Here is a 19,743-nt window from a genome sequence, read left to right on the forward strand (position 1 = left end):
TACAAACCATGGATGATGTATATGGACTTTAATGGACCAATAGATGTTTGCTCACTTGCTTGTACAGTTCCACTTAATTATCATTGTATACAAGTTCCATGCATCCATGGCTTATATCACCTCCCCAATATTTTGTTAACCATTCTCTTCATATCCTATTTAAAGCATTTCTGTCCGAAATATTCAGGAATTCAGCAAGTAAAGATAAAATACAATTGCAAGAAAAACTCTTTGCTGCATTTTTGGGAACTATTGGTGGGGACTAAATAAAATATACTTTCTACTTTGATCTCTTCCTCAGTACCTTTGTGGTGGCACAGTTCCTGTACACCTCTTACCACTCTCCAAGTTCCATTGATTGCCCAATGTTCATTCAATCTAAAAAGGCAACAACGTTCCTGGCACTTAAAGAGCTCCATTTAAAGCCACGGCCATTCCTATAAAACCCCGTCAGAGCATTGGCTCTGCTGTTCTCTATAACTGGGCTGGTCCTTATTTTCCTGCTCATCAACTCAGGTTGAGTCAATTGTGCTTGCTTTGAGGGTTTCCTCTTACTCCACTGAGATCTGCCCACCATTCGTTTTCATTCTTGGTTCTTAAGTTCTGGACTTATCTTCCTGTTTCTGTTCACGTTTTACTGGCTTTCATTTTGTTTTAAGTACCAGGCACATTGATTGGCTTTAGAGAGCTCTATGAAAAACGAAATGTTCCAATTTGTGGATTGCTTATTTTGTTCTGGTGTCTTTTATGTATTTAAAACCACCTATGTATGTTTCTCATTATTTGGGGGGTTGGGAGACAATCTAGAAGACTGTGGAGTATATTTACAAGCCCTTATCACCAAAGGAACGTAACTTTTTATGTCATTCCTGTGGTGATCGGGGCTTTGCCCTATTTACAAGGCGCAGTTAATCCACTTAACGTGGCTTGATGCCGCCTTGTAAATAACGCACCCTTACATGCTATACTTAGCGTGAAAGGGGTGAGCAATGGGTGTTGCAGTGGTGTTTTGGTGCAACACCCATTGATTTTGACGCTGCCCCATATTTACAAGGGTGGCGTAAATATGGGGCAGCACCAAAATTAAGACCAGGGAAAGCCTGGACTTACCATGGCGAAACGAGGAGAAATTATTAATTTATCCTTGTTTTTGCTGTTTCTATGTATGCTGCATTGTGCAGCACACATCGAAACAGCAAAACGCCATGAATTATTGTTTATGTGCAAGAAGGTGTCCCTTCCTGCACATAAGCAATCATTAAAAAAATGACGATTTTCAACTACTATGTGTGCTGCAGAATTCAACACCCCTGGGAGCCACAAATCGCCTTTTGTGATTGTTTATGTGCAGGAAGGGACACCTTCCTGCACATAAACAATCATTTCCCTCAACGCAGGCACTCTTGCTTAGTGCAAGGGTGCCTGCATTGGCGCAAGGCAGCTTAATTTAGTGCCAGCGTTAGGGGAAACATAGGGGTGCGCCGTATCTTTGAAAATACGGTGCATCCCTGCGTTTTCAGAAAGGCGGAGCATTGCGTTAGCAAGTTGTGCTTATTGCCACTCAATGTTATTCTGTTGTACATATGTCCCCGTGTTCATTGTGGAAGGATTGCTGAAATTATTTTTTTATTTGTCAGGCACAGGGAGATTAAGTGATTTGCCGAGAATAACACAATGTTGAGAATAGCACCGAAGCTGGGATGTAAACCTGGATGCCCAGGTTCCAAAGTCAGCAGCTCTAGCCACTAGGCCCCCAATTCCTAACATTGGAGGTAGAGGTGGCTTGAACAAACTCTTTCTACCACTTCTCGATGCTAAGAGCACATATTTCGCAAGGGAAACATCAGTTACATCGCGGTCTTCACACCACAATACCTTTATAACGCGGGCATTACAACGCAAGTCATTACAATGACTTGCGCTGGATGGCACTCTAACCTTAGGAATAGTATGATTTACTATTCCAACACCTTTCCTACTGTAACGTACGCTGGAGTCGGAATAGTAAATCATACTATTCCTAAGTCCAGCGCCCTCCAGCGCAAGTCGTTGTAACGACTTGCGTTGTAAGGCCTGCGTTGTAATGGTATCGCGGTGTGAACACCGCGATGTAACATCGTATATTCATTTCGCAACCATCACCTAATCATCTAATTGCTACAGCATCATCCAACGTCTCATATATATCAATACCTTATTGTCCCCATGCCCATTTATCACGCACTACATACTCTCAGCCACAGATTTTACATCATATATTTTGTCCATTATTACCTCTATCAGGGGCACCCTCACTACTTCCGTTACTTACCCTCTTACCCATCCTTAACTCCTATCACCCACCCCATCCTCACTCCACTACTTTCGCACATCTCGACTACTTCACCCACATAACATCTTCATTCTCAAATCGGCTCATCCCTCATTTGCACAACCCAAACTCTTAAAACCTCAAACTATAATTCAGCTCTTTCTATCCAATGTACCGTTCCGCTTAACTACACTATTCACTGAACCTCCTATTCTTGTCTGCCAAGACCTTCCTGCAGTAGAAAGAAAGTCTCCTCCCTTTGTTGGAATATTTTTACTTTGAAAGTCTTATGTTTATATCAATCGATTTAAAAAAATCACAAATTGTGGATAGTGCCAGATCGTTCCCATTTGTCTCTACTGATCCAGAACATCAATGGGTATCTTTCACCGCTGTTTGTAAAATCGGGGTCGCCAGATGATATGTGACAACTTCCAATATTTCAGCTTCAATCACACCATGTCTTACAAATATGTCCAACTGCTCATTTGCCACAGGGGCGCTGTGCTCACAGCCAAGTATGGCAGTATCTGCCCCTTCTTAAAAACTAATCTTTAGACAGCTCAATGGTGGAACGTTATCACCGCATTAATCTTCTATTTTCGGCTAAAAATGTAAAACGATAATTGCCAGACAATTGCCATATTATCCTCAAGCTCCAAGACCACTGGTAGCTGGGTTTGTGGCCAGAAAGAGGCACAGAGACTCTAGCATTGTATCAGGAGGAACATTGTGGATCAAAGAGAAAGAGTTGGCTGGTATCATTAGACCTATCTGCTGCTTTGATACAGTGACCGTGGTATCCTTAAAACAGGCCAGGGAAGGAGAAGTGGTGGGAAGAAGGCTTCAATCCGCCTAGATCACTGCTCACAACTTCCAAGCCAATCATCCTTCAGGTCCAATAGTTCTACGGTGTACAGAGTGAGAGTATGCTGGGATCCTCACTCTTGCCTGTTATGTTTAATATCTATGTGAGTCTCCTAGTTCAATTGATCAGACCCTTTATTTGCCAAGTTCTGTCTTATACTTACTGATACTAAACTTTTTACTTGCATCAAAATGCCCCTGCTTCACATACAAATTTCAACATTCTGAAGTTTAATGGCAATAAAACAGCTAATATTTACTGGCAAAAACCAACAATGCTGGCAAGAATCCAATCTGCAGGTGGACCTTACAACCCCTATCAGTGCCAATCGATGGGTTGAAGTCCCTTGGAGTTCAACTGGTAGAAATGGGGGTCTCTCAATGGCAATGGTTTGCACCTTTGTCCAAGTAGGGACCCTTCTTCCTAGTCAGGGTAAAGGGGATACACTTCTAAAATAACCCCAGCTCACTCCTTTGGTAGATTGGCACGAGCAGACAGGTTTATCTCAGAGGCAGTGTGTAAAGCATTTAAGCACGCATACAGTATTACACTACAAATGGACACCACACCAATTTAGAACAAAAGGTAATCTTTATCTAAACCAAACAAGACCAAAATGACGAAAATCCACAATACAGTAATCAAAATATGACTTTTAAAAGATAGAAATAGTTCTGTTCATCGAAAATGGTGGATGCAACACTTTCAACACAAAGTACTTTGGAAGCGTCAAAAACACAAGCAAAAAGGGTCGCAGGGAAGGTGATGTGTCTGTTCCTTGCACACAGGGAAGGTGATGCATTTGTTCCTTGCACAGGGGGAGATGATGCGTCGGTTACTTACTGCTGCACAGGGGAGGTGATGTGTCGGTTCCTTACCGGAGACGGGACGATGCGATGAGTAAAGATGCGGGATGCGTTGCGACGATACCAGCCGCGTCCAATCGATGCGTCGGTTCTTACACAGCAAGGCCTGCATCAGAGTAGGTGCGATGATCTCGGACGTTGGAGATCGTTACACAGGACTCACCGCATGGCAGACACTTCAGCCGCGGGCAGGCGCTGTGTCGATTCTTTGGCTGCGGCGATGCGTCAGAAATACTTCTCGCACCGCTGCGATGCGTCAGAACCAGGCGATGTGTCAATTTACACCGTTCTTTTGTCCTTTGCATTTCCCAGCCCCAGAAACAACCTCCAAAGGCCCAGAACTCTGATTGGCACCTCTTGGCAGGTCGGAACTCGCAGCAAGGAGTTCATGGTGAAGTCTTTGTGTCCCTGAGACTTCAGAACAGGAGGCAAGCCCTAATTCAAGCCCTTGGAGATCTTTCTTAAGCAAGGGACACAGCACACAGCAAAGTCCTTGTCCTTTCCTTGGCAGAAACAGCCACTGCAGGCCAACCCCAGAAACAGCAAAGGGGCAGTACTTCTCCTCAATTTCTCCATCTCTTATCCTAGGCAAAGGTTCCTCTTGAATTCCAGAAGTAATCTAAAAGTTTGGGGTCTGGGCCCCACTTTTTATAGCACAAATTCCTTTGTTCTCTGGTGGCAGAGAAGCCCTTTACCCAGCCAAAACCAATTCTGTCCTCTCTGGTGCAGCTTCCTGGCAGGAGGCGGAGACAGCTTTGTCCAAGGTAGGCCAGGCCCATTCAGGTGTGAATGCAATCTCCTCCCCCCTCTCTGAATGCAGTCCAGGTCTATTCAGCCCAGCCCTGGCTCACCCTGGAAAGGCAGGACACCCCCCCAAGTGACTATCTGAACAGAATACACATCCCCAGCCACTGCCACTCCAAATCAAGACAGTCAATACACAAACCAGCAGAGGCACCCAGGATGGCTAAGCAAGAACATTCCTACTTTCTAAAAGTGGTATTTTCAAACCCAGAATGTAAAATTCATTCTTACTAAAAGATTTATCTTTAGATTCTAAGTTCAGGCATACTAAACGTTATCTTTCTATATTTTCCCAATGGAAAGTTATATTTATAAGATAATATAAATGAACTCCCATTCAATCCTATAGGACAGATAGCCTTTCAATAGTGGAAAACAAAATTGCCTGTATTTCACTATCAGGACATGCTACACACATCAGGATATGGCCTACCTTTCACATACGCTGCACCCTGTCCACAGGGGTACCTTGGGCCTACCTGAGGGGTGACTCACATGTAAGAAAAGTGAATGTTAGGGCCTGGCACGTGGATGCACTTGCCAGGTCGACGTGGCAGTACAGACTGCACACAGACACTGCAAAATCAGGGCTGAGACCCCTCTTGTAAGGCTGCTTGGGTGGGTGGCACAATCAGTGCTGCAAGCCCACTAACAGCATTTGGTTTACAGGCCCTGGGCACACACAGTTCACTGTACTAGGAACTTAATAGTAAACCAAATAGGCCAATTATGGAAACACTAATCCATGACAACAATTTACAGAGGGAGCACTTGCACTTTGGCACTGAACAGCAATGACAAAGGGGCATATGTAGGTAAATTATATTTACCGATTCTTAAATACCGAATTTTACCGATTCGATATTTATGAATCGGTAAATAGAATGTAGGTAACCATTCGGTAATTATTACCGAATCAGTAATATTCGGTATTTAAGAATCGGTAATTACCGATTCGGTAATAATGCATCCCTTCCCATTCATTCCTATGGGCTTGGAGGCCCATAGGAATGAATGGGAAGCCATTCACTATTACCGATTCGGTAAATAGCGAATCGGTAATAGGGGGAGCATATTCATGGGTGGCAGGGTGTCACATTGACACCCTGTTGCACCCCTGAATCATGCATGTGTGCACATGTGGCGCACATACATGCCCTAAGGGCATGTATGTCTGCCACATGGCACATTCCAAAAAGCACAAAATTGCTTTTTCAAAGGTATTTGTCATTTACCATCAACTTGTAGTTGGTGGAAAATAACGAATCCAGAAACAGAAATGCACTCACTTGAGTGCCCCCTACATAGCATTTCAGGATTCGGTAATTTACCGAATCTGTATTTTACCGATTTCTTAAAATTCCGATTCGGTAAATTACCGAATCCTGAAAATCAGCCACCTACATCTCAAGTGCCTAAATACCGGTCGGTAACGGGATATTTACCGATTTTCGGCCGTTACCGACCGGTATTTAGGTACCTACATGTGGCCCAAAGTGTCCAAAGCATCTAGACCAGCAAAAACAAAGTCGAAAACACAGTAATAATACAAGAGGCAAAGGCAAAAATACAGGGGAAACCCACACCAAGGGTGCAAGGTCTAAAATCAACTATATGGAGACTTAACTCTCAATGCGCAGACCAATGCATACTTTTCCTCATGTTCCTATGCTCCTGAACAATTGGTAATTCTTTTTTGCTGAAATCCGCTTGTGCTCAATTTACCTCAGCCTGCATGCTCTCTAAGGTGGACTATTGTAATCACATTTTAGTAGGCTTACCTAAAGTTAGCGTAACTAAACTCCAGCAGGTTAAGAACTTTGCATTGAAGAAGGCAGCTGGCCAAAGGAAATAGGATCATGCTTCACAAGCAAAGACAAAGGATGCATTGACTTCACATTAAACAATATGTACAGTTGTAAGTTGCATGTCAAATGCACAGAACGGTAAACATTGTTTACCACGCATACGATACAACGCATGCCATTACAACGCGGTCATTAAACGACCGAGTTGTTACATAGCATACTTTACAATGCAAGTTGTTACAACGACTTGCTGTAGGGGGCAGAAGGTGATAGATTTAAAATACAACATCTTCCCTACTGTTGCACAGACTGGAGTTGGAATAGTAAATTATACTATTTCAAAATCTAGCGCCCCCGACAGCAAGTCGTAGTAATGATCACGTTGTAATGGCATGCGTTGTAAATGCATGCGATGTAACATGGCCTATTCCACAGAACATGTCATGACTTGGAACAATATTGTTTCAAGGATAGATTTTCGAAACATTGCACTTGGTGGTCTCTCTGTTCAGACCCAGGCTCACTACTGTGTGTCCTTCAAATATGACTCGCTTACACCAGTGCATATCTATCAGATACCTAAGACCCAAGCTGTCAAATAATTTGAAGATTCAGTTATGGAGAATTCCGAACCACAATTTTTTTAGGAAAGCACTTAAGACTCTTGTCTCAAATTAATTTTTCCGGAGTGGGCTTTTTTAGTCTCATGTATTATCAGTGTCTTCCTCCTCAGTGCCATAATGCACTTTGGGTGACCATGCCCTTAATAAATGGTAAATTAATTTAAATGAAAACAAAGTGAGGTTCTCAAATTGGACTCTTTCCTGAGAAAGATCTCTCTCTGTTGAGCTTGGATCTGCTACATGCCAGTATACTGTCATCCTGGGAATTACCCTCTCTTGAGGGTGGGACAGCAATGTTTTTTTCTGGATCAGGTACTCACCCCACAGCTTCCCACGATGCTGCCACTTACCTTCCTCATTTGAGGTTCAGGAAAGACACACAGAGTACCTTTTTGGGGAAGCTGCTGTGGCCACTATGTTGATTGACACCTATTCTCCATTTTTTGTTAGGGAGAAGGATGGGGTTTAAATGTAAAGAAGACCGAAGTAGCACTTCTACAAAATTCTCCAATCAATACGAAACTAAATGGCAACCTCCCAGAGGAGCTAGTATTCCAAGCAGCAGCTCATTAGAAAGGGAGGACACAAAAAGTAGGTGATTGAAGGAGGCATACGATACATAATTAACTTCATATAATCAGCCAGCATGATTCTGCTGGGCCAACAGGACAGAGGTGTATTTATTGAGACTTTCTGTTTGCCACAGGCAAATGTAGCTAGAGACACCGCGATGGGGGCAACAGGGAAGGGAGAGAAGCTGGTGGAGCGAAAGAAAGCGTGCTTATCTAGTCCTTCTCTTTTCCACTATTTGGATGTGAGCAGGCAACTGAGTGAGAAAGAGGGGAGCTCCTCTTGACCCAAATTCGACTTTGAGAGACAAGCATTAGGTCTATACTATGAGAAACGACTGAAATGGTGTATCCTAATTCGTGAACATAGAGTAATGTTCAGACTGACAAATAAGAGAATTGACATAAAAGGCATCTGTATAGCTGACGATTTGTCCTGACATCCTTAGGGAACCTCCATAAAATAAAAAGTGCCTCGAGGATCAGCTCTAGGTCTTCTCCTATTCTGTCTCTACGTGACCTTACTTGGGAACATTAGCTATGACTTCCTCACTGCTTTTTGACACTGGATGGTCCTGAAGTCACTCATGCTGAGCTCTTCAAAAACAGTGGTCATCCACTTTCCCTCCTCCTCTGCTCTATCCCTTTAACCAACTTGAACCACTTCCTTTCTGACCTTTGCTTCCTTGGATAGGAACCTTTGGTTACTTTTAAACCTTTCAAAGCATCTGGGAGCATTCATTGCTACAACTGCTACAACGGCAATGGCAGCAAGATACCAAGTAATGACCGTACGAAAAATATAATTCATCTAGATCATCGCTAAGTCACTAATTACTGGGGCGTAGCTAGATGTACTGCCACCCGGGGTGGCCCCTAAATTTGCCGCCCGGGTGCAGGTAAGAGCGGAGGGGGAAACGGCTGACAGACGACTTGTTCTGGAGGACAGGGGAGGTGGCGGCTGATGTATGACTTGGTCTCGGGCCGGGGAGGATGGTGGGAGTCGACAGACACGACTCCTGACACCCCCAAATTCAGTGCGGCCCAGGGCGGACCGCCCACCCGCTCCCCTAGCTATGCCACTGACTATTTAATCACTAGTACTGCACAAATTAGATTTTTACAATAGTCTACTTGTGAGCCTCCCACAATATCCCTTCTTCCCTCTGGACAAGGAGTTTAACTTTGCTTTGGTACCTTTTTCAAATTTCCCTGACTCACTCTCACAGCTCTCTTTCTCCACGAAGCAAATAAACACGGCCCTTTATAGGCGGTTGCCAATTGTTTTCAAAGTGTTATGGAATTTCCCAACACTACCTCCTAAAAACCCATCTGGGCTGTGCAATCTGCCTCCTAGGACTTCCTGACCAAACCGACCCCACTCTGTGTAGCATTCAGCTTCTTATCCTTCTGTCTTCTAGGATCCCATAACTGGAACGTGATGCCTTCTGATATCCAAACATGCCCCACACTCAAAGAGTTTAAATCCAGTCTAAAGATTTACCAAATTTAACACTTATACTAATACCTTTTTTAACTAGTACACATGAAAAACTACTATAGCATAAACCATATGTGCAGACGTGCAGAGTATGATATTCTTTTTATTATCTTGGAAAATCCATTTTTTTCAAATTGTCACTAACAGTTTGCAAAGACTGCAACTAGGATATTTAGGATTACCTTTCATGAATAGTTAGTTGATAAAACAATGGATAATTGTTATAATCTACTTGTTGGTTAATGCATCCTCCCTATTGTTGTTCTCTGCCTTGCTGCTCAGCCAATGGTGAGGTCATTGGAATGTTCAGAGTGTTTGTGCTTGAGGAGGAATCAGTTGGAGTGTTTGGGCTGAGCAGCACAGAGGCTGCTCCTGGTGGGGCATTACATGGATCTTACCATCATCCTGTAAACTGTAACTGAAGAAGTAACCTGATGAATAAATCCATAACCTTTATCTACAAGACCTGTCTACGTGGAATACTTCATTTTAACAATAAGGTTGAGAGCCAATTGATTGATTTTATTCTGTAACTGCAGTGTTTAGCACCTAATTATAGATTTACTGCACTTGGCACAAAATTTGCTGCATAATTTGCAGAATTTTAAGGTTTCACAAATAAATATTGCTTCTAGCTAAAATGGAAGAAACTAATTCTACCAAAGGATGTGCTGAATAATTTGCATTTTCTGCTGCATAATTAAGAAAATCTTGCTCCATAATTTGACCCTTATTACCAGATAATCCTAGTAGCCCAGAAAAAGGTAAAGCTCTGTAGAGTGGCTGCCATTATGATGATGAAAGTTGTATTTAACAGGGAAAATATTTAATGCTTTACTATGAAATATATGGTTTATACCACTGCATTCTATATATATATATATTATTTATTTATTTATTTCACTGAAACAATCAAAGGTAAAAGTTTGGTGTTGAAATTAGTTTTAAAAAAAGTTTAAAAACCAAGAAAAAACACTGAAATTCCCCAGTTATAGTTCAGTGAGCTAACTATAATTTATGCCCCTGTCATGCACTGGTTGTGACCTCATATATTAAATCACTCATGACAAGTTAAATGACATCATTCATGGCATCAATTATGACAGAATCCAATGAATGTAAGAGTTTACTATGCACTTTTCATACTGGAAAGTATTCACTGAGCTACACCTAGACCCAATTTTGTATCACCTTAGTAGTGCTAATGAGCGTAACCTTTTGCAACATGCTGGACATTAAACAAATCACCCACGGTTTATGGGTATTATGCTCTTGTTACTGGTATCGATGTGCAAAAAAAATACAATATCTCCATAGATGTTAATGTGATCATCAATTTATGTAAGAATAAATTAACATGTGTAAATTACTCACAAATGTAAGTTACCTTTGTGAATTACACCTGTAAGGACCCTATAGACATTAAACTCGATCAGCATTTATTAAACCTTGAATACTGTTCAAGAGTGTTTGGTCATTATTTACCTTAGTGACATGTACCTGTTAAATACCTCATCTGACACAGAATTTGAAGTCAATGGTATCACATCTATGCATTAACCAGTGATAAGGCATGCAGGTCCTATTCACAATCATCTGTAGTGTCTAAAAATACCTTGCACATATTAATGAACTGAGCAAAATGGCACACACCATTAGAACAACACTTACAAGTTTGCTCTGACTCGGACCATTTGTAATTGAGTCACCCATACATTGTAAAATCTCCAACAGTGTATATTGTGGGAGACTTTTTAAATGAACTTCTGGAAATACATATCTGCACATTAACAATCTTCCGTTTAAATAGAAATTAATGATAGCACTCCAAGACAACTTTTAAATGTCAGCATGTGCACAGAAATCCATGAATTAATAATGTAAGGATAGGTTTTGCTTTCTCAAATATTTTGGCAACAGAACTTTGACTTAAGCCACAATCTATTTTTAACATAAGTATGAAACTCACTCTAGTTGCACTCAGCCTCTACCTTGTTTAAATAAAATGCTGTTTGCACATACAACTTTACTGGTAGTTGAACTTTGCACTACATTACTTTTCAGAGACTTGTTTCAAGGACTACACTATTTCTATTTCGTAAATGCACTCATGTAGATACATCCAATGTATGCTGTATATGTTTGTGGTCCCTTTACTACCTACTTTGTTTTCCAAAATGATTTCACGGTTTGTAGAGTAATTTAAAGAGCAGTAGCTTGGATGACGTCATGAGTGATGTCATCCATTTGGTCGTCAGTGACATCATTAATGATGTCATTTAACATGTCTTGAGTGATATAATACATAAGCTCATAAAAAGTGCATGGTGGGGGCAGTTATAGTTAGCTCCCTAAAAGATAACTGCCGAATATCAGTTTTTTTTAAAAACATTTGTTTTTAACTAATTTCAACTCCTAACTATACTGTCACTTTAACCCTTGTTTTTTACAGTAAATTTCTGTGTTTTGTTAACGTAAGGTAAGATCATATTAACATACTTAACTATAAAGTCTATTTTACCTTTGTTTTTACAGTGAATTTCTGTTTTTGTAATATTCAGCCAGCACCTCCAATGCCTGAGGCCTAAGGCCATGTACTGTGGGGGACAGGCCCAGGCCTATCCCCTCCTTAGGGGGACCAACCAACCGCAGCCTGCACTCCATCATCAGCTTTCTGCCCCTGTACTGCCACTGCTCTCTGTTGCTGTGCCTGCCCCCTCCTCCTACCCTCACCTCAGTGTGTGTACCCCACCCCCTCCCTCCTATGTCCCAAACAGGAAAGAAGGCATCTCCGGGGCCCGAATCACCTTCTTTGGGCCTTCCGTCGAGGGAGGACATGCCTGGGCCCGATCCACTCCCCGCGGCCTACAGATGTGTAAGGCATTGATCTGGGGCCTGATCCACTCTCTTTAGGCTTGCAGTCATGGGAGGCCGCAATCCCGGGCTAGGGAAACTATGGCCCCCTAAGCACGAGGGGCCTCTTGAGGCTTGTCGCCTCCAGGAAACAGCGGCAGCCCCAGCCAGCGGAGCCCTGCAAAAATGACCTCAGTAAGGTGGACCCAGGCAGGACGACGGCGTAAGACACCAAGAACTACGCCGGACCCAGGCAAGCCTCTGGTCCGATGGCAGAGGGCACCGGGTGATGAAAGGCCTACCCGGTGGTCGGTCAGCTTCCTGGTCCTATTGTCGTCAGTGACGTCGCTCCGTGCCTGCCTAAGGGAGGGCAGCCTCGGGGATCCCTGGTGAAGAGGCAGTCCGCCGGCCCACGTTCGGAAGTCGAGAGGTCTGGGAACGCTGCAGTGTGACCGGTGAGGGGGGTCGCAGCTCAAGCTTCTCCGTGTTGTGAGTCCAGTGAATCCAGGATGCAGCTAAAGAATAATCTAATTTACCATTTTGAACAAGTAGCTTGGTTTGTTTGTTTGGCTCCATGGGCTGGGTTTTCCAGGGATTTACGCCGATGGCGATCCAAAACCTCAGGAGCCGCAGGAAGAGCTCCTTCACAGTCACAGATATAAATTCACTTAAAAAGCCATAGGTTTCAGGCACGTTATAGTTAGAAATTAGCATTTAAAAAAACCTTAGGTTCTAGGGAAAGTTATAGTTAGTTTGACATTTCACTCGTACAAAACCTGAGAAATTCCCCAGTTATAGCTAGTTCAGCTAACTATAACTTGCGCCCCCGCAATGCACTGCTGATAATGTCACATATTACATCACTCATGACATGGTCAATGAAATCACTGATGACATCACTGATGACATCATCCATGTGATAATTTGATGCATCTTCTCACACCCTTATATAACCTTTGATACACCCTCTCTAAATTACAGACTGCCATTCTCAAAACCATAGACACTCCAACACCAATAACTACATACCCACTCACTGATTCTTAGGTTTACACACACATCCACTCACTCACCCGTACAGTCACTCATACTTATGGTCACTCAGTACAGGACTATCATATGCACTCAAACACCTATATAGACACTCACACTACCTTACTTGTTGTAGGTATGATGTTACTTGTTGTTTCATATATCTGGATGAAATGACAGAAACAGCAAAATACAAGTTGGATGGCAAACCATGCTAAGCACAGATTTTTAGCTTATGTGTTTTTAAGTCACACCCTTAATTACATTGGACACGCCCCCAGCTTTTTCATACCACTGAAACCCTGGTAGCAATACACTACTATACAGATCTCTGTTAACATAACTATAAGATAAACAAAGACATAGCGGCATGTCCAGCCCCAGAGGCGGAGAAGCAGTTTATAGGCTAACCCTGCTCTGGGATCTCCAGCCTGGTGAAACACGGGATGAGCACAGAAAGGGCGCGCCTGTCCTTCATGTGTGTTGTGTAAAATGTCTGGCGTGATTCAGTCTTGGGGTGTGGGGAGAGGCGGAGTGGACAGACTGAATGAGTCAATCAGAGAGCGTCTCTGTGAATCACAGTTAAATCATTCCTTGAATCGCTTCAAAGAGAGGCCGCTGGAAGGGCCGCAAACACTAGCCACGTGAGCCGCGGGGCTGGATTGGTTAACGTGGAAGGTGCAGCGTGCAAGACGTGGCCTGAATGCGTCAGCGTGCCACGTGCACCTCACAGGAGTCGGCGTTGAATGAACCGACAAGCTCATGGTAGGGCGTGAGACTGAAGGCGCGGACAGGGCGCCCAGACACCCACTGCCTCACTGCAGCCACACCCAGGCTCCACCATGTGGAGTGGAGCACGTCCAAGTGCTCCACCCGCCCCTACTCTTTATTGTTCACATTCACCCTGTCCCAGGTCACAGAGGCACCGTTATCGGTCCCTTAATCCATACAACAGACACGTCCTCACATTATAGGTGCATCCACTTCTGTAGCGCACACAGCGCCGCCTTTTCATTCATACTAAAGACGCCCTCGCGTCATTAGTCACCTCTTTACCCATAGCACGAGACAGCCTCACTGTCATGCCACATTTCCACGTCTCCATCCATCTTTCCACGTCTCCCCCATTCATCCACGCTTTTCTAAATTAATTCATTCAAGAGTCCGTCCCTCCAGCTGCCCCCGCCCCCCACCCCGTGCCCCCTACCCCCTATGTACTCAGGCCAACCACCCTTGCACCTTTTGTGTACCCGTCTATACTGAGAGGTATATTTGCTTCGGTAATACCTCACACCACCGTCCCTCCCTTCTCATCAAGAGTAAGACCAGCAGCCCTTCTGAATGGTATTTCCCAAGCCCAGTGGGGCAGAAAAGAGGAAATGCAGATTCCGCGAGCACACACAGCAGAAGACATATGAGAACCGAGGTCAAGGAAAAATAAAACAACAGAGTGGGAGCAGTGCCAGGGCGCTTGCAGCCAGGAAGAAGCGCAGAGCGCATCTCCGGAGCATCCCTAATGCTGCTAGCCGTGGTGCTGATGCTGTGGGCAGACGATTAGTTCAGGGCCCCGCTAAATACACTCCGGCCCCGCCTCCTCCACACCGCCTCTACCAGGGAATGGGTCGCGCGACGCCCACGGAGGATTATCAGTGCACCACAGGCCAGGAGTGTTCCAGCTCTGCTGTCAGTGGTGCTGAACGTAAAGGCAGCGTCTGTTCTGGGCATTGTAGGAGACACTCCAATACTCCTCTCCCCCAACGCCTCTCCCGGGGAAAGGATCTTCTGACGCTTCTCAGGACGTCCAATGCTGACGTCTCTGGGGCTAATTTTGCAGACAGAGATCCAGTCCACTGTACTGCTGGATACACCCACCGCAGTCCTGCAGATACACCGCCTCTCCCCGAAGCCGGTCCTTTGAATCTCGAGACAAACGTGTAGACCTCCACAACCGGCGGTGCTGCTGTCTGTGGTGCTGAACCGGAAGCCAGCCTTGTAAATTGTAAAAGACGTCTTCAGGAAGATGCGCTCTATCTTTCTCCTTGGGAAGGTGCTGGAAAATACCAAAGGGTGTCCGACTCGGCACAGACCTTCATAGGAGACCACAACCCTGCAGGAACACCCAAACCTCCCAGGCCTTCTACGCATAAAACTCCTTGAGATACCCACGGCATGCATGTCACGTGAGACGCCAGAACCTATGTCTAGCACGAGGGGTTCCTAGCCATTACATAATCATGTGAGGCGTTGTGTGAGGACCTGTTATCACATAAGTAGTAAAGAATCCTACATGATCACGTGCAAGGCTCAACGCCTATGTACAATTACAGAAGGAGTTTGAGACCATACAGGAGTAATTCAGAGCCCATGTATAATCATATATGGGATTTAGAGCCTCTATATAATCATAGGAAGGTTGAGAGCAATATATACTAATGAGAGGGGTTCAGGCTCCATATATAATCAAAAGAGTGGATCAGTGTCGATATATAACCACATGAGGTTCAAAGCCTCCTATATATATTCATGTGTGCGTTCTAGAGCACATATATAATTGCATGAGTAGTTCAGCGGCCTTGTAATCCCGTGATGTTTCACAGTCCATAGCGAATCAGAGAACGGTTTTAGAGCCTCATTTGAACAACAACATTTATATCAGCCCATACGAATTTTGGAGTATGTGTAATCAAATGAGGTACTCAGAAATTCTAATTATTCGCTTAGATATTGGGAGCTATACAAATGCTATGCCAGTGAAAATAAATGTGACCCGATTAAATATGTTATTTGGAACACGTGTGTCAATAAACACACTTTCACACATTTTTTGCCACAGTGAGAAAGTCAATGTCTACGTCATTAATACACCAGCAAAGCCTGACTTTATAAAGAACAGATAACTGTTTCATGGGTTCCCTGTTACAGTCAATTGAGTGTAAGGCACAAATGTCACAAACATATTATAAATATCCCTCCATCTAGTGTAGATTTTCTGTCAACTCCAATAGGCTGCTATGTTTGCAAATCACATTTAAGATACTATATTAAGGTCACGATATTACAGTACCATACATCACAATCACATTTTGAAAAAAACACCCAGCATAGACCTACAAGGCCTGTCTAATGAGGCATTACATCTATGTATGGATTTAACACAATAAGCTCTGCTTCTATTACAGCACCCTTGTTTGAAACTTCAACTGTTGCTATTTCTTACTATCGTTGACACAGGGGAGGATCACCCTGACCCACAAGAGCCTTCGCCTCTTAGACTCTCTCCACCCTTGATAATTATAATAAATAGTATATTACACTCTGCGCATCGAGACATATACTATTTATTTGTATATCCTATATATGGAATATATATGTGATGGTCAGTTTGTTGGTACATTTACTCCCAATAACAGGTAATGCTGAGACTCACATATTTCTATGAGCATGAAATAAACATATGTTTGTGTGCCTATACCTGTGTGATGTGAGTGGGTCAGAGGAAATATAACATGAACGTTAAGTGCTTGTTCAATGCAACCTGAGGTTTTCAAATCCTGTCTCTATCATCATATGGGGAACAGAAGAAACACATCATGAACAAGAAATGAGAGCCTAAATATGGATATCACAGCTTGTATCGTCCCTCGAAATTGTACCATTATGACATGAAGTTGTATTACCAGCAATATGCTGGGCACGCCCCTTTATGACACGAGCCTTTATAACAACAAGTAAGCCTGGATATCGTCTATTGCCCCAACACCCTAACCTATATATATATATATATCCAGCTCATAAAGTAGAATTTAAATCACAGGTATATATTTCCATCACATGCATGTACCTCTAGTAATGGGTGTAAAGCACCATGACATGAATCTATATTTCAATCACGTCTGTTTCTCCATCACACGATCCTGTATTTCCATTGCATGAGCATGTATGCCCGTCATGATTCTGTATCTTTAACACATAAACTGGCACCTCAATCACATTAGACTATATCTCCCTCATATAGGGTGACCTGTTCACTCCAGGCCACTACGGACACTCTCTTCTGTCCTGAACTTTTGATCTGCAAATCATGGTTTTCAGGCGTGAATCTAATTTGTTCGATAGAAGCAAGACTTCATCACCCAGAATGCATTAAGTGATCACACAAAAGTTCAGGATGAGAAATAGTTCCCTCGCCCTCATAGAAGCAAATGTCTTTATCATGAAACTTGCAATCAAAGCTCACAATCCCATACCCGAACATTGTAAGTCTGTTGCATGCGCCTGTATCCTCATCACATGAGCTTTTGTCACCTAAGGCGGTATCTCATTAGCATGTATCCCAATCACCTAACTATGCCCTCCCATCATATGTGCCTGAATCCCCATCACGTTTGTATGTCTATCTCAAGAGATTGTCCTCATATAAGCTTGTATTCCCAACACCAGAACCTGTGAAGCCACTGCATAAACATGCATCCCCATCACCTTAGTCAATACCCTATCACATGATTCTGTACGAATGAAAGTGTATCCCATCAAACGCACACCGGTATAGTCACTGCAGGAGGCCGTTTCTCCATCACACGAACACAGAGCTCCATGACACGAGCCTGGTTCTGCATCACAGCAGTCCAAATATATATCTGTAATTAGCATATGTCTCTGTCTGTCTCTTGAACCCGTATCTTCAGAGCGAGTCTACATGTCCATTTCCTTGGCACATATCTCAGTCACATTAGAGTCAATATTATAAGATCAGCCAGAATCTCCATCACACCGGTGCTGTATCTACATCACCTGGGCCTATGTCTCCATATAATGAGCTCACGTCTGTCACATGCACCTATGCTACAATCAGAGGAGCCCGTTCCTTCGTGACGGGAGCCTCTGCCTCAGTTACTGGTGCCTGTGTTTGCGTCACATGGCCGAGTTTCTCCTCCACACCAGCAGTCGCCGGCGCTGCTGTCCGTGGTGCTGAATGTGACTGCAGAGGAGGAGCCGAGGCCCTCTTAAAAACACCACTCTTGTTCACACGCTCGCATCGTTTCCTGGGGAAGGAGACACCAGTCTACACATAGGGTGCCCTGGTACCTCAGAAAGCCGAGGGCACCCCACGCAGGAGAGGTCGGAAGTGCTCTTACTGCCCATGCGTCTTTACTGCAGAGGGCGAGGCCCCTCCCGGGCAGCATCACCCCTCCCTCGCCCAGCATCAGATGCCGGCCCCAAAACAGGATCAGACCACAAAAGGGGATTGGGCTTCCAGCAGAGTGCGGTAGCCGGGATGCCAGCGCTGGAGTTCTCTTACCTGCATCCTGGGGGAGACAGAGAATGAAAGGTGGAGAGCGAAAACATCTCTGCCCGATCCGCCATCTTCTCATCAAAGCCGTCCACTGACTGCAGGGATAATCCGACAACAGCACATGCAGAAGAGGGGGCGGCACGAGGGGGGGCAGATATAGAGTGACACAGGGAGGTGGGGAGAGGAGAGACAGAGAGGCGCAGCGACACACCAGGAGACCTAACGTTTGAGCATCGCAAGAAAGCGAGGCAGTGTCTGCAAGGTAGACGAGCGATGGAGAGAGGGCTGACGAGATGTCAGTGAGAAGGATGGATAGAGACTCAGGTGCTGTGGGAGAGCCGTGGTAACAGCATCACGAGCAGGAGAGACAGGTGGAGGAGGAGAGTCGGAAAGGGGTAACAGAGAGGGGCGCAGGTGTGCGTGTGTGTGTGAGTGAGGGGGACGCGCTGCATCGAGAGGCAAGGCAGAGCATCACACAGGACGGGGCGGGGTGATGCAGGAGGAGTGATGGAGGGAGGGGCGGAGCAGGGATGCAGCAGTAGAGCTGGACCAAAGAGAACGGGAGGGAGAGGCGCGCTCTGTTGCAAGGGAGACAGGTAGAGATGGCGATAAAGACAGAGAGAGGACTGGGCGGCAGGAATGGCGAGTGAGATTAAAGTGGAAGCGGTGAGGGACAGAGAGTGGGGAGCAAAGTGTGTACTGAAAGAGTTGAGAGGGAGAGTGGTGAGCGAGCTGACAGGGAGAATGTTCTACAATAATACTGGAGTTTTAACAATTACCTGCCCTTATATTGACTCCGCAATATAAATTTCAACATATCATCAGGTAAGCAAATGTGGAGTAAAGAATAAAAAATGTATACATACGCTAATCCTGAAGCTATGGTGGTAGTCAATATTCTGGAGTTTATTTATATATATATACAATTGACCTTCATATTGGGACATGCAGCTGTGATGGGAGAGGTGAAAACGAAAAGAGAGACACACATAGATACATAGAGTTTAATGAAAGAGGTGGAAGAAATAGCAGACTAAAGAGTAGAGAGGGAGAGAGTGATGTGCAAGATGACAGAGAGGAAATAAAGATGACAGAATTGAGAGAGAGAGAGCGAGCGAAGAGACAAAGAGTGTTAAGCTAGTGAGACACATAGATAGGGTTACTTAGGTGGACATTATTGCATGAGGTAGAGGAGCCAACTGACTGAGATGAGAG

The 19,743-nt window shown here is 44.2% G+C and overlaps 1 protein-coding gene across 2 annotated transcripts in view; it reads right to left on the minus strand.

Annotated features, from left to right (window-relative positions):
- The window catches only part of MAPK8IP2 (mitogen-activated protein kinase 8 interacting protein 2), a 224,732-nt gene extending 205,735 nt beyond the window's left edge, over positions 1-18,997 (minus strand). For both annotated transcript variants that reach the window (XM_085653776.1, XM_085653775.1), the window contains exon 1: positions 18,535-18,997. In XM_085653776.1, coding sequence (XP_085509902.1) covers positions 18,535-18,599 — 65 coding nt within the window. In that variant the 5' untranslated portion in view covers positions 18,600-18,997. The remainder of the gene's footprint in view (positions 1-18,534) is intronic.
- Between the last annotated feature and the right edge of the window lie 746 nt (positions 18,998-19,743).

The sequence above is a fragment of the Triturus cristatus genome, chromosome 4_1 (assembly GCF_964204655.1).
Source record: "Triturus cristatus chromosome 4_1, aTriCri1.1, whole genome shotgun sequence".
Taxonomy (NCBI): domain Eukaryota; kingdom Metazoa; phylum Chordata; class Amphibia; order Caudata; family Salamandridae; genus Triturus; species Triturus cristatus.